The 15,510-nt window shown below is 44.6% G+C and overlaps 1 protein-coding gene across 3 annotated transcripts in view; it reads right to left on the bottom strand.

Moving 5' to 3' along the window:
- Positions 1-15,510, bottom strand: part of CNIH3 (cornichon family AMPA receptor auxiliary protein 3) — a gene marked incomplete at both ends in the record, with an annotated part of 82,073 nt that overhangs the window by 45,442 nt on the left and 21,121 nt on the right. For all 3 annotated transcript variants that reach the window (XM_084254181.1, XM_084254183.1, XM_084254182.1), the window contains one exon: positions 4,216-4,284. In XM_084254181.1, coding sequence (XP_084110307.1) covers positions 4,216-4,284 — 69 coding nt within the window. The remainder of the gene's footprint in view (positions 1-4,215; positions 4,285-15,510) is intronic.

Here is a 15,510-nt window from a genome sequence, read left to right as displayed (position 1 = left end):
CAAAGGGCATATCCACCCTATTAATGTCTGAGGAAGGGAAATTTTCTGCCCGTTGGTTTTGTTTTTCTACCATGAGTGTATGTAGAGGCAGCGATCTCCCCCAGCAATGCCCCCAGGCTAAACTTTTCAAGAACTTAGAAGTCCATCTCCAGGTGCTGAGGGATGATGCCCCACGGCTGGGCAGGTGATGCTGCTCACATCAAACACTGTCGCCTTCCCTTTCCCGACTTCTCTGAACACAGCTGTGGCACCTCCGTGTGCTTCATTACCGAGGCAATTTGTTGTTGCAGGAGTGACGGTAATGAGATTCCTCATGGATCTGGAGAAGACAGGTGGCTGGGACACTTCAATTTCCCTAATTGCATCATAAATGTAGTGATTCCTGCGCATCCTTTAGGCCCAGAGGAAAAAGCCCACATCAGGACAAATTAGTGTCTGCATGACTAGGAGGACAGACCCCATCCTCCTCAACACATGCGTGTACACACATAAGTGCACACACACAAACACGCACCTAGAGTTGGGCATCAAGGCTGCCTAAGTGGAAAATACTGTGAAAAATATGTGAGGGGTAGGATAAAAGACTGTGGTACAGGATACACTAGCTGCCTGCCCCCACACCCCCCAGCAAGCCAGGTCCTCAAAAGGACAATATGTCTCATTACTTTAAATTGATGCTGAATCTCCAGCTGCTAAGAGGGAGAAAGAATCAGCAAGAGAAACTAGGAGGAAAGCAGCGCATTACTTCTCCTTCCCCCCTCCCGGAAGCGGGGTCCAGCCAGAGGACCCAGCAATATTTGGAGCTTCAGTGGATCTCAAATCCAAAGAACCAACACACCTAGGGCAAACTTATTTAAAAATGCATCATGCCAATCAGCATTTATTTATAACGTAAGTCCTTCCAGGCTGGACTTATCAACCAATAAAGCAAATTTTTCAAGCCACCTGATCCTGAAATGATACTTGGGGGTCTCTATGGAGGCCTAAAGAGTTTGAGGATGAGTAAATGAGGCAGCCAAAGCATTTAATTTCCCACCAGAAAATAACATCATAAAACCTGGGAAAATCTAATGCTCTTTCATTGAGGATTTTTATGGACTTTTTAAATCTCAGAGAAGACTTCTTTCACTAAGGGCTTCAGTCTATCTGTGAGATTTCTGGGCTTCTCAATAAATTCATTAACTAATTAGCAGTGTAGTCTTACTAAAAGTAAAAGTTGAAACCCAGCTTCTGTACACACCTCACCTTAATATTCATTCATTCTTTCATCAACAAATAGTACTTGAGAGCCTCCCCGGTGGTGCAGCTGGTTGAGCACCACTGTGAAGCTGTCTGCAGCCTCTGCAGCGCAGGTTCGATTCCTGGCCGGCCAGGGAAACCCACATGGCACAGCAGACCTCTCCTGCCTCGCCCGCTGCTCCCCTCAACAATGTCTTCGGCCCGATTGCCTGTTCTGCTCCCTGCTCTGTTGCTGGTGAATTCTCTCACCCTCCCAGTGAGACTGTACCCCAGTTCTTTTGTATAAATAAATAAATCTTTAAAAAAAAATAACAAATAGTATTTGAGCAGGTACTTGAGTAGTGTAAAGGCAGGAACAGGGCACAGTGCAGGTTTTCTGATCCAGCAGACTGGGTAAAGGAGGAGTCAGAGTCCTCGATGGTTTTTGCAGGCTTTTATTGGGATTTACCCAGCACACAGCAGGCAGGGGTGCTGGGGGGCCGGGAGGCTGGCAGGCCTCCCAGCCCCCAGCAAGTCTGCATTCTATGTGGGTTCTCTGGCCTTCTCTGCTTCTCTCCCGGCTCTGCTCGTTCTCAGCTTCTTGGCTTCTGCTGGCGTCCCCATGACGCTGCCCTTATAAGCACAGTCTTAGCGCAGGTGTACCCACTTCAGGTGCCCACCATCAGGCATGCATTCTGGATCACAGGGTTCCCTCATCTATCCTGATGGCGGGAGGGCAGAAAATCCTGACATTTTTCCTTACCCTACAAGTAGGTACTGTGTGCAGGTCCTGTTCTTGCACTGACTTTCCCAGAAGTGCCCAGTGGATATTATTAGTGCTTATTTTTCTTGCTGTATCTGAGCTAAGGAGCTTGCTGAGGTGACAGGGAAACAGGTTCACAAAAACATCCCATTTTACTAATCTCCAGTAAACTGGTACTGAGTTTACATGAAGGAACTTAGTGAGAGAACAAATTTCTTCGCTGACATATACCCTGAGATCATACAAGAAGGTTCTGGCATTCTAAGGGTGCTACTTCCTAGTTTGAACCCAGACAACCAAGGAGGAATGGAAACAAGTTCTGAACTTCCCCAGCATCCAAAACTGGAAGTGTTCTCCCAGACTAGCGCAGCACCTGGAAGACATTGACAAGCCAGGTGTGTGATGTTGGTGCCAAAGATAAAAACGTCCAGAAAGATATGAGACCCTGGGTGAAACCTTTTCAGGCCCAGCAGAGTCAAGCTATCACAGGTGGATGGTGAGGCTGACAGATGGAAACAAAATGGATTTTAATAACTTTCACAAAATACAGTTAGTATTTGAGTGTATCTTAGAGATCCTTTCAACTTGCAAGAAAATTCTACTTCACACAGTTGATGTTGTTTGGCTCTATTTCACAGAATCAAAGTGTGATGCCAAAAGGATGATAAAATCAGGCATTACAAAATCAAGTCTCTTAGAGACAACACAGAGTAGGTGGCGAGAACACGGGCTTTGGTGACAGGCAGAGTTGGCTTCCAATCCTCACCTCACCACTCATGAGTCCCTGGATCAGAGCCTCTAAATTGGGTAAACCATGCCTGTCTGGCAGAGTTGTTGTGAGAATTACAGATGATAGATATATAAAGTTCCTGGCATGTAATAAAAATTCAAAAAAAAAATTGCAACTCCAATAATAATCCTCTACAGAAGAGGACACTGAAGCTTGGTCCCGCCAGATGGTCTTCTGGTACCTTCCTATGTGCATATCCTTCAGGGGGCAGGCAGTGAAGAACAGACCTTTGTCCCTGTAACTGAAGAGTGATGGCGAAGCCATTCAGGTTAACATGGCATGGGCAGTGGGGGGACCTCCCTGGTGGCGCAAGGGGTTAAGCACTGCACTATGAAGCAATCCGCAGCCTCTGCAGCACGAGTTCCATCCCCGGCCAGCCAGGGAGCAACCCACATGGCGCAGCAGATCTCTCCTGTCTCACCCGCTGCTCCCCTCAACAGTGTGTTTCAGTCAGTCTGTTCTGTTCCCCACTCTGTCTCTGGTGAATCCTCTCACCCCCCGCATCTCTGGCCTGTACCCCAGCTCTTGTATGCATAAATAAATACATCTTTTAAAAAAAAAAAAAAAACATGGCATCAGGCTGGTAGAGCTTGATGTTCTCTCTACAACTTCTGAATGAAAGTATCAACAGAACTATGCAAATAACAACTTGTCTTAGCAGTGAAATCCATAGTCTGGATGGCACTTCAACTAGACACAGGACAGTGGATGTAGAAGGAGAGACAAGTGGAATTAATGGTACATGCTCCGTCCTTTGAACACAGCAGAACCTGTTTAGAGTAACTGCAGGAAAAGCTCTGTCCACACACAATTGGCCCCTGGCTCTTGGACTCAACAAAAGTGATGCCCTCCTCCTCTCCCAGCATCAGGCTTCATCTACAGTCAGGGCAGATGGAGGGGCGGCAGGCACCATCTAACAAGCAAAAGGGGGCACCAAGCTTGGAGCAGCATGTTCTGGGGGCAGGGAACCTGTCACCTGTGCAGCCAGACCAAAATCAGCAGACTGTCAGAGTCCCCAGTGGCAGGGAAACTGACCTCAGACACACAGCTCCTCCTGAGAGACGGGAAAGGGGCTAGGAGCTTTGTACATAAATCACCCTGAAAATCTCCCTCAGAGCAAAGCCCAGAACAGGGACGATCACTAACAATGCTCCTTCCAAAATGTTCATCACCATGGAGCCTCTCTCCTTGTTCAAAATAAGTAACAAAACAACAACAACAGACAAAGAAAAACCACACTAAAAAGAGGACTTAACAGACACAGCACCTGGATTAATAGGACTATACAGGACTTGCAGACTTTGAGAGGGAGAAGTCTCCTCAATAACCTTGAGTTTGGCATGGGGGTATAGTCGGGGCCCAACATACTCTACTCATTCCTGTCGAAACCATGCCTCACAGACAGCCCTGGGCAGCCCTGCCATCACCAGCACCTTCTACTCACCGCATGAACAGGGTTGCACTGGTCTATGGGGCTCTTAAAGTCCGTCCTTAGTTCATCAAAGGCAATTATCTAAAACAGAAAACACAGAACCAAAATGTTAGTGCAAAGGGGAGTGGACACACCATGTCAAGCGCTTCCTATCAATTTGCTTCAAAATCACAGGCAGTGGGGAGAGGGTATGGAGGACACAGGACTGGCCAGGCACTGGCTGCTGCCGAAGTCAGTAATGGGCACTTGGAGGTAGTTGTGCTCTTCCGGCTACTCCGTGTGCATGCTTTGCAACCCCCCAAATACCACTGTTTAACCATCTTGTGATTTGCAAAGACATCAAACCCTAAGGTGGTGAGGGCAGGTTGGGTTTGGATAAAAGGCGCAAAAGTTTGCAACTCCAAACCAGCCCTTCAGTCTTTCTCCTTCCAGGAAGGGATAAAGAATATTTAGATTGTTGTTTCCCATTTTGACAATTAAGAATAAAACTGCATTCAACATTTGCATAATGATTTTTGTCTAAATTTAAGTCTTTAATTCTGTTGGGTAAGCAGGAGAAGGATGGCTTGTTTGTGCGGTAAGTGTATGGTGGAATTTGTAAACCAAGAAACTGTTTTTCCAAACTGACAGGACCATTTTGCATTCCCACAGCGATCTATGAGTGTGCCAGTCACTTCCTGGCCTCCCCAAACTTCATCTCCTTGAATCTTTTTAATTCTAGACATTCCAGAGATGTGTGGCGGCATCTCATTGTGATTTTAGTTTACATTTCTCCAGTAACTAATGATGCTGAGTATCTTTTCACAGACTTAATTGCCATCTGTATATCTTCTTTGGGGAAGCGCATGTTCAAATCATTGGCTCATCTTTTTGTTGTTGTTAATTTAGCTGTTTGTTTTGTTACTGATGACTTTTGAGATTTCTTTATATATCTCGGTACATCTTCTTTGTCAGATATGTACTTTGCAAATATTTTCTTCTATTCTACAGCTTAACTTTTCATTTTTAACAGTATGTTTCTCCAAGGAAATGTTTTCTCTTTCATTCTGACACATCAGTTTATCCAATTTATCAGTTTTTCTTTCATTGATTGTGCTTTAGTGTTGGACCTAAGAATCCTTTTGGATCTAAGAATTCATGAGGTCACAAGATTTTCACGTATGTGTTTTTCTAAAGCCTAGAGTTTTCTTTATGGAAAGTTTTAAACTACAAGTTCAATTTCTTTCAAAGATTTAGGGCAAGAGATGATATCACCAAGACGGTAACAGAAGAGGTTCCTTGCCTCACTCCGAAGAGGAACATCTAACAACCACATTGTGCCACACCCAGAAAGTTCCATAGCTTGGGGTGAGAATGAACACCTCTTACACCTCAGAGACCAGCACGGACTGCACCAGAGGAGACAAAGAAGAAATCTGTGGCTCACTAGACAGGAAGTGGGTGGAGAGAAATGCATGGAAGCTACGGTCCAGGGAGGAGGATACAGAGAGTGGGGCTACTGGCCCAGCCAGGGACTCTGCAGCAGTTTGAGGCCTGTCCCTGCCACCACTAGGCTCAGGCACAATGTCACAGCCAAGCTGACAACAAATAAACCATCACAACCCCCCAAAATCAGGGACTGGCTCTGGGCAGTGCTGGACCCCGGCCACTAGGGCTTGGTTAGAGAACCAAGACAGAGTAATGGTCCACTGGTCCCTTTCTCCGGCAGGAAACCTTCATGAATCTTGGGATCTGTCAATAAGCTCATCTTAGGAAGAAAGCTGCCTTAAAATAATTTGGAAAAGGTGCATGATAGAGTCTTTTCAACTTAGGGATGATGAGCCTAAGGGCCAGAGAAGAAAACAAGACTTGTCCTTATGCTCTCTCCCACGGCACAAACAGGGGAGTTTATCTCCATCACAAGAGCGGTGGAAGCCCTCACCAGGACTGGAGAACCCTGCTGTGGGCTGCCCAAGGGGCCCCACAAAAAGAGGTACTGGGCCAACTTCAAAGCAAATTCTTGAGGCTCAAGAGCCCTTTGGACTCTGCAGGAGAAGGACAATTGGCCAGGGAGAAAATGAACTCCAGTCCTTTGTCAGCCACGCCCTCCACCGTGACTTTCCACCAGCACTCCCAGACCTAGCCCACAATTCCAGATACAATTCCCTATGTCACATCACCCTAAGTCCTTTAATAGCACAGCCCACCAACACCAGCCCCACTGCTCTCATCATACCACCACAAGATGAGCCCCCACTGGCTCTGCACCTCCACACAGTGGGTTCTCTCCACATCCCCCTCATTATAGCAGGTGCTGCTCATTAGAGGGAAGTGTCCTGCACTTGGAGGAGGGCTCAGGTGAGTCTTGGCCCCACTAATTAACTAGCTGTTGTAGTCACTTCTCCAGCTGTGGTTTCTTCATCTATAAAATGGGAATAACAAAGTCCCTACCTCAACTGGTCTAGCTGTGAGTGTGAAATGAGATGATGCAGACTAGAGAGCTAGAGAGAAATAAAGACAATGGTGGGTGAGGGGAGGAAACTCCTATTAACGAAGAGGTGGAACATGCATGATGATTGAGCACATGCATGTGAATCAGAATATCTCAATTTAAATCCAAAGTCCACCTTATTGATATCTGTGTAACTGCTAGCAAGTCTTTTAACCTCTCCAAGCCTCAGCAATCTCAAATATAAATAAGGGACAGTAAAGATTCCTAAATCATAATGTTGGGGATTACATGAAAGCACTGGGCATGGAGCCCAGCATGTAGTAACAATCCATACTGTCACCTTTACCACTGTAGTTATTATCACCATGCAGGTGTCTGGTCCCACCTCTGGTCTCATGACTCTCCTCCCCTCCCTAACCTCCGCACTGTCATTAGCACCCCATAGCCTGAATGCAGTGGAACCCAGCCACTCTGGGGGTGGCAGGAGGTGGCAGAAAAGTAAAAATAGGTGCCAAAGGCAAAGCTGCTCTGAAGACATGGGTGGGTAAGAGAGTAGCAGGGCCCCTCCTGTCACAAGTAGAAGACTGAGCTTCAGGCTGCCAGAAAGGAGGTGGACACCAGCAGGTGAACTGGCAACAGAGGCCTCAGCTCCCCTGACCCAGTCCCTGGACCTGAATGATGAGTACAAATTGGGAAACATAGGACACAGCTTATTTGTGATTGCACCAGAATTTGCAGACATAGCTGGTTCTGACATTGCTTCCCTGGTCCCTGTCTAGTTAACATAAAGATGCCCCAGATGCCCAAAGATGCCCCAGATGCCCAAAGATGCCCCAGAGCCATGCACATCTGGATGGAAGCCAAGTGAGCAGGAGACCAGGCAGGCCAGCCAACCTGCTCCCATTGACACTCAGCAGAGTCACCCGGGCTCCAGCCAGCAGCTATCCCTGCCTGTGTAAAATCCTGAGAAGAGAGAGTGATGAGAAGGTCCGGACACTCTGCTCCCTTGTCACAGGGGAGGCAGCCACTCTGAAGAACACAAGCAGTGAGGAAGGGGTGGAAAGAGGGTTGGCAGCCTGCAGCATTCTGGGACCTTTCTGGTCCCACTCAGTCTGACTAAAGCCCCCTAACTCATCCAGCTCACCCCCCCCCCAGCTATGGCCCTCCATGTCAAGCAAGCCAGGAACCACAGAGCCTGCCCTAGGTGACTGTCTCCAGAACCTTTCATCTCTGTTCCACTAAACTCATCCTTGCACTAGCATCCTTGGTTCTCAAACATGAGGCTTCAGGGGCAATTTATGGCTCATATTGGTGACCCTCCAGACAACCTTTAGGGCTCTTGACCTTCACTCTCCCGCCTAACTCTTGTAACCGTTCCTTCTTTTGGTTCCAATGTCCTCTGTCCTGTGGAAGCAAGTAACTTCTCCAATCCCTAGGCCTGCCCCACCATCAGGGTCAAGCTCTGGAACTCTGGCGGAAAGCATGCAAGAATGAGCACAGATGTGCAGCAGGAAGGTTCCACACACCAAAGCATCTTCCATGAAGACCCATAATTATTCATGTTAAGGTACTTACTGAGCACCTACCAGGCACTGTTAGGCACTGGAGATACTACAAAAAGCACAGCAGGTGAGAAGCTGGCCTTTACCAATGACAAAGATTCCCCTTCATCCATCTTTAGTCAGACTCTTATAGGAGTTCTTTTCTCAATTTTGCCCCAACTTGGGCTTCCTTGTCCATTCCAGCAGAGCCTAGTTTTAATTGGAATCCTGTTAAGTCGATTTAGAGAGTATTCCCCACCCTTGCTATCTGATAATTCTGGCTTGCCTTCAGCAAGACTCCTTCTTAGTCAATTTAGTAAGAAGCCCCCATCCTTGCGGTCCTCTCTTAGTAATTTTCCATCCAACAATCCCTTAACCCAGCTCCATGGCTATAAATCCCCATTTATCCCTGTTGAATTCAGAATTGAGCCCTCTCTCTCTCCCATTGCAATAATCTTGAATAAAGTCTTCCTTACCATTTTAACAAGTGTCAGAATAATTGTTTTAACACACCAATCTCTATTCATTCTCTTCATTCTGAAAAAGCAACACCCTCTGGGAGTAGGAGACCATCAAGCAAAGCATTAATTATTCTGAATGTAAATGTGAATCCTTTAATTAAAGGTGGACTGTGTATTTAAAAAGGGGCAAAATTCCCACCTCTGGACCTAAACTTAAATTTTTTATTTTTTTTTAATGTCTACTGAAGTGACATTGATTTTAGGGTACAGATTTATATCTTTACAATGTATGCTATCACACCACACCCACCAACAAAGCAGCAATAATCTCCCACCATAGTCCACCGAGCCTTCTCCCTCTGCCTCCCCTCCGCCCGCTTCCCCTCACACCCCACACACATTCTCTCTTTCCTTCTGGTAACTTCTTTTCTGCAGTCAGATTTCTAGGTTTTGTTTTGGGTTTTGTCTATTTCTTTGTTTTGTTTTCTTATGTTTTTATGTTTTCTTATTAGTATTACTAGTAAAACCATCTTTCTCCTTCTGACCCTTTTCACTTAGCATAATCCCTGCCAGTTCTATCCATATTGCTGCATATGGAAAGATTTCATGTTTTTTCTTTTGCTGAGTAGTGCTCCATTGTATACACATACCACATCTCCTTAGTCCCTTCATCTGTCCTTGGGCATTAAAGCTGTTTCCATAGCTTGGCTATTGTAAATAGTGCTGCAATGAACATAGATGCACATATATCCTTTGAATTAGTGTTTTTGTATACTTGGGTTAGATACCTAGGAATGCTGGATCATATGGTAGAACTATTTTTAATGTTTTGAGGATACTCCATACTGTTTTCCATAGGAGCCGGACCAGTCCACATTCCCACCAACAGTGTATGAGGGTTCTTTCCGCCACACCTTCATCAGTACTTGTGGTTTCTATTCTTATTGATGGAAGGCGTTCTCACCCATGTGAGGTGGCATCTCATCATGGCTTTGATTTGCATTTCCCTGATAATAAGTAGTGATGAGCATTTTTTCATTTGCCTGTTAGCCATCTGTATATCTACTTTGGAGAATGAACTTAAAATGTTAAAAGTCAGTGTACATAGTAGGTTGCTTTTTGTTTGTTTTGAGATCCTCACTGGCAGAGGGTGAATTAACCAAACTATCTAGTTCACAGCACATTATCATCATTGATGTAGGACCTCTCTCATTTATTTTTTCATTTATTTCCTTTTATCTCATTAGCCTTTTCCCTCCATCCTTGGCAAGTATTGGTTCATGTTTAATATGCATCTTTCCCTTTGCCCTGCTCCTACAAAATGGGTACTGCTCTTTGGGTGCATGCATTTTTAACTTACATAACTCCTGTCTCATTCTCTGTCTTGCCTTTTTCACTCAGCCCTCTAGCTACAGGGCTCCATAGGGTAGCCCTACATTTGCCTGGCTGTGCTCCAGTGAGACACACACTGATCTGACTCTTGTCACTTCAAATCGTTACAAAAGCTGCATGCATGTTCCCTTAGGGACTGAGGCAGCAATTTCTTTGGAATTGATGCCTAGAAGTGGAACTGCTGGGTCAGGTGGTTTATGCTGTTTTTTTAAATTGGACAAAGTAGTCCCTGACAACCCTTCAAAATAGCTACACTTCCCCACTAGGCTACAGACTCAGAACCCCACATCCCTGTCAACACTGGGCAGCACCCAGATTTCTAGTTTTTGCAGTCTAATTGGTTTAGAGTGATCTTTCTTTGTTGCATTTCTCCAGCAATGTTACATCCTCTCCATACTCTGGCCTTTTGTATTTCTTTTTCTGTAAATCATCTGCTTAGATGCTTTACCCATTTTTCTTTAAGATTATCACTTTTTTTTTTTATTTTTCACTTGTTGCTGGGTTTTAGACATATTGGATACTTTCTCTTACCTGCCACCTGTTCATTAACTCTCTGGTGTCCTTCACTGAATGGATTCAGTCAAGTTTTGCCTCATTTTTTATACTTTTTGAAGTTTAAGAAGTCCTTTCTTATCCCTGAGACCCAAAAATAGATGCTTATATTATGTTCCATTTTCTTTATGAAATTCTAAGACTCTGGTCCTTTCCTGGCCTCCAAAACAGTATCTGGGTTTGTGCCAGACCAGCTCAAGGAACCTGAGATGGTTCACTCACCTAGTATCTAATGGGCACTTACTACGTGTTAGGAACTGCACTTGGAGCTGAACTAGAAGCTAGAACAAGTCTCTCAACTAACGAAAGAAGTGGAACCACAGCTCCATGAAACAGGAAACAAGTGGAAAGAGGAAAGGCTAGTCCTAAGTAGATAGAATGAAACTTCAACTTGCAAACTGCCTGGAAGAGGTCTAAGTCAATAGGCAAATGTAAATCATATATAAATCTGGTCAAATGACAATGCAAATATTTGTGTGGTCCAAGAATAGCCCTGAGAAGATTATCCTGGAACCTTTAGGTTTCTTTTCCTAGTCTAGAAGGATTTGGACTCTAATATTAGGCTTTACCACTCAAGTCCTCAAAACCAAATGTGGAAACCACCACAAATTAAAAATTGATCAAATGCACTCAGCTCAGCTTCCATAGTGCACCCAAAGAGAGACTCCTTCTAGTATAGTCATTTTCAGGGAGCCATTTACTCCAAACCTGCACAAACCCATGAATGAGGTTGGTACCATAAAGTTGAATTGTAGTTCTCTGAGGAAACCCACATGGGCTGCTGAGACGCTGGTAGCAATGCCTGCTGTGACGATCACCTGCAGAGAGTTGTGCCCCAGCACAGGAACACCTACTTACTTTGCCTCTTAAAGTTTTCTTAAACAGTACAGTTGCCTAGATGTCCATTTTCCTTCACTCCAATGTAAGTTGTATTGGAGAGTCTCTGTCTAACCCCCAGCTTCCTCTCCACCCTTCTCTGCCCCTTCTCTACCTGGCTCTGGGCTCAGGGAAGATGACCTCTAAAGAATGTGTCTTCTGTCCTTCCCTCTGGTTCACTCATTATGGGAAACCAATAAGAAGTTTTTCCAACAGAAAACCACAGGGTCCTAGCCGGGTTCTTACTCCCTAATTCCCTCACTGATAGACTAAGCTTGCCAGGGTGTCTGCACTTCCACATGAGACCACAGCTCCATCAGGAGACACTCCCCCATTGTGGCCTTGAGATGTGGCAACTGCCCCCTCTTTTGCTACACTCTGGTGCTTCACTATCCCAAATCTCCTTGTTGATCTGCTTCAAAACAGACACCATCTGCTTGTTCCCATCGGGTCAAGCCTCCAGCTTTAAGCAACACACAAGGAACAGAAGTCTGGGTGAGGTCATAGGCCAATTATCTGCTCTCCCCTAAAACCCAGAAATTACAGGTCAAATTTCCAAGCCATGCTACTTCCTGTTCAGCAAGAGCTCCCAACAGGCCAATAAAATTTATCAATGCAGGTTTCCTCACTCTGCCCCTCTTCTGCAAATCGTCCTCTCATTAACTATCCCTGGTTACCCCGCTTTGGATGTGCCTTGTGCCTTCTACTGGGTCCCCAACTCATACAGGAGTCAATGAGAGACCTTCCCAAAAAAAATTTTTAAATAAATATTCAGAACATGATCCAGCACATGAACAGGTGATCATCAATATTCCATACCATAGAGAAAGGACTTATTCTGGTCTGGAAAAATTTTAAAGCAAGTACAACTAGTTACTAGTTGGTCTAGATGCTCTCAGCAGAGATTTGTGTTGTTTTTAAATCTCAGTAATGCGCCTATGGAATATCTGGCCTAACAATACAGCTTCCTAATGAATTCTCCAGGATGAATTATTTGCAAAGTGTGTCCCTAAGCAACTAAAGGAAGTGAGCTGCTATGTGGATTTATTGACTATGACCAATTAAGTCAGCAGGACATCTGCTGATTCTGGTTGAGAACTAGGTTTCAGACAATGGCAAAAATAAGTGTCTATTGAGGTCTCAGCTTATTACCAAAGGAAAAAGGTGGGGGGAGGGTGGGGAATGCAGAAACAGCATATAGAAGCTTATTTAAGAACAAATTCGATAGCAAGGAGGTATAAATGTAGACTATTCAAAGGCAACATCATGTCTTTAAACTTAGATTATAAAAGGAAGAGGGGTTAGAACATAGCTGCTTTACTTTGTTCCCCACTGGAGTCCATACTAACTTGCAATGATATTAGAAAGTAACAGTAACTCAGAGTTTACATTGAATTCATACAGCAATACCATTCACAAAGTAAAAGTTAAAAGAGGTTGCAAGAGTCTTATATTTTCTTTAGCAGATGTCTTTATGAAAGAAGAGTACAAAAGTAATCAATAAAAATGCAGAAATAAAACTAAATAGTTCCTCATATAAAATGCTGATCTGACAAATACAGATGCATTTGAGGGAGAAAATATGAAATGTAGATGAAGTATTTAATCAACTACAGTTGCTTTTAGTGACTAAGTTCTCCCAGATTGAAACATGATTAGCAAAAAAATGAGTTAGAAGGAAAAAGGAACCTAATCAATAATTTATCTTGGTAGGTCACACAACTGGGCTGGTACAAAATGTTTTCCTCTCCTCAATCTTCCCTCACCATTAGTGAATAAGGAGAGTGAGTTCTGCTTTGGCCTCGATTCCACCACCTTTTCCCTCTTGACCTCTACTCAGAGGTGCTAAGACCCTGCACAGGAAGGCTTGGGCAGTGAACACAAGCCCCGACTCCTGTAGAGCCTCAGCAGGGACAGGAAGCACATCAGCAGTCCACATCCCCCCAAGCTGGTGCAGACTGAGATTTAGCTTTGCATTCCTGGGCTTAGTTTTTGGAAGACCAGAGAACAACCCCCATGGGACATCTCAACTATCTCTCTAGTGTTCTGTTCCTTGTCAATCTGCTTTGTACAACCAAACTCCAGCCTCAGTGACCCTGCCAAGTATAGGATGTGCTCACTGAAACAAGGACATATCTGTCAGAGACTGTGACACTGCTTAGCCCTAGTCTACTCATCTCCCAGGGGCCTCAGGTCCTTTTTCCTCAACCTACACCTTTTCCTCCCATACCAAGCAATTGGCTGAGTCCAGCTGACTGCAAATTGATTGATTACCTGGATTGGACACTTGAGCCAACCATCCCTTAGTGGGGGATCCTGCCTGCTAAATTCATCTAACCTGGTGGCTCTTGTGTACAGACCACCCAGCAGTCCCTTGGGGACTGTACCCAGCTTATTCCCCCATTCTCTGTATAGTCTCAGTACAGACATGTCAAAGTTACCCCAAATCTCCTTGTTGATCTGCTTCAAAACAGACACCATCTGCTTGTTCCCATCGGGTCAAGCCTCCAGCTTTAAGCAACACACAAGGAAGAGAAGTCTGGGTGAGGTCATAGGCCAATTATCTGCTCTCCCCCTAAAACCCAGAAATTACAGGTCAAATTTCCAAGCCATGCTACTTCCTGTTCAGCAAGAGCTCCCAACAGGCCAATAAAATTTATCAAAGTGTCTCAACCTCAATGATAGGCTAGAGTAGCAGTTGAGGCCTATAAGAGTGAAAAAAAATTAATTGTGATAAATAAACTGCTGTCAGGGAAACAGAGGAAAAAGGAGCCTCACTGCTGGTGAAAATGTAAACGGACGCAGCCTTTGAAGAGCAATGTGTTAGTACCTACTGTTAGTGGAAACATTCATCTCCTTCACCCAGTGATCCCCGTTCTGGGGATCTAGTTTGTTGAAATAAAGACAGCACTAGATAAGTAGAGATGCTTACGCAATGTTTGAGAAGGAAAACATAAAAGCCAGAAATATAGGAAGTACCCATCAAAAAGAATGACTGGTAAGCAGCAATGCATCAATCTGCAGGATATTATGCGGCTGAGTCAGATCTAGACCAGAGTGTACAGACTGCCGTGGGCTGTTATTCAGCACAAAAAAGCAGGATGCAGAACAATTTAAAACCAATACCAAGAGACACGTGAGAACAGCATGTGTGTTTATATATGACTGCATGACCATGAAGGAGCTACACCAGGCCACCAACACTGGTGACCCTGTATATGGGAGGTGACAGTGACAAAGTGACAGCCCAAAGGTGAAGGGACTAGTTAAGCAAAAACAGCAACAAATACAAGATTTTTTAAAAACAGAATGCATGGTGTGACTCCACTGATGCAAAATTGTGCAGATGTGTCTCCATAAAGACATATGAAAGTCTAGTCAGAGAAGCATTCACAAGAAAAGTCATCGCTGGGTAGCTTCTTCACACCATTCCTGTACTGTGTGCATTTTTTACAAGAAACATGAATTGTTCAAATAATAAGAAAATACCTCCCAAAGCTATTTTACTTTTTTTTAATCCTCCTGTATTTCCTACTCTGTTGTTACCCCAAACTCAGTACTTTTAATAAGCCACATTATTACTTTAACACATTGTCTTTCGTTTGGGGTTGCACATTCTGTGGCTCTGGACAAATGTATAATTCTATGTATGGAAGTGACACTGGCACAAATGTATAATGACCACCACCATGATATACATTAGCGTTTCTCCACCCTAAAAACTATGTGCTCCACCTGTTCATCCCTCTCTCCTCACCAAACCCCAGCACCCACTGATCTTTCTATGTCTCCACAATTTTGCTTTCCCAGAACATCATATAGCTGGACCCATGCAGCCTTTTCAATTCCACTGAGTAACACCACTAAAGTTTCCTCCATGTCTTTTCATGACTTGATAGCTTATTCCTTCTCTGTTTTTAATACTCCTAGCTTTTAGAGCTTCACTTTGCCTGAGGGATTCTGCACCCACTCTCTGCTCTGGTTCTGTCACAGACTTTCAGTCTTGTGCAAGAATATCCTACTGCAGCCTTGGCCACACAGCACCCTGTCCCTG

Source organism: Talpa europaea (genome assembly GCF_964194135.1).
Source record: "Talpa europaea genome assembly, chromosome: 14".
NCBI lineage: Eukaryota > Metazoa > Chordata > Mammalia > Eulipotyphla > Talpidae > Talpa > Talpa europaea.
Note: the sequence above shows the minus strand (reverse complement) of the source record. Positions and strands in the feature narration are given on the sequence as shown.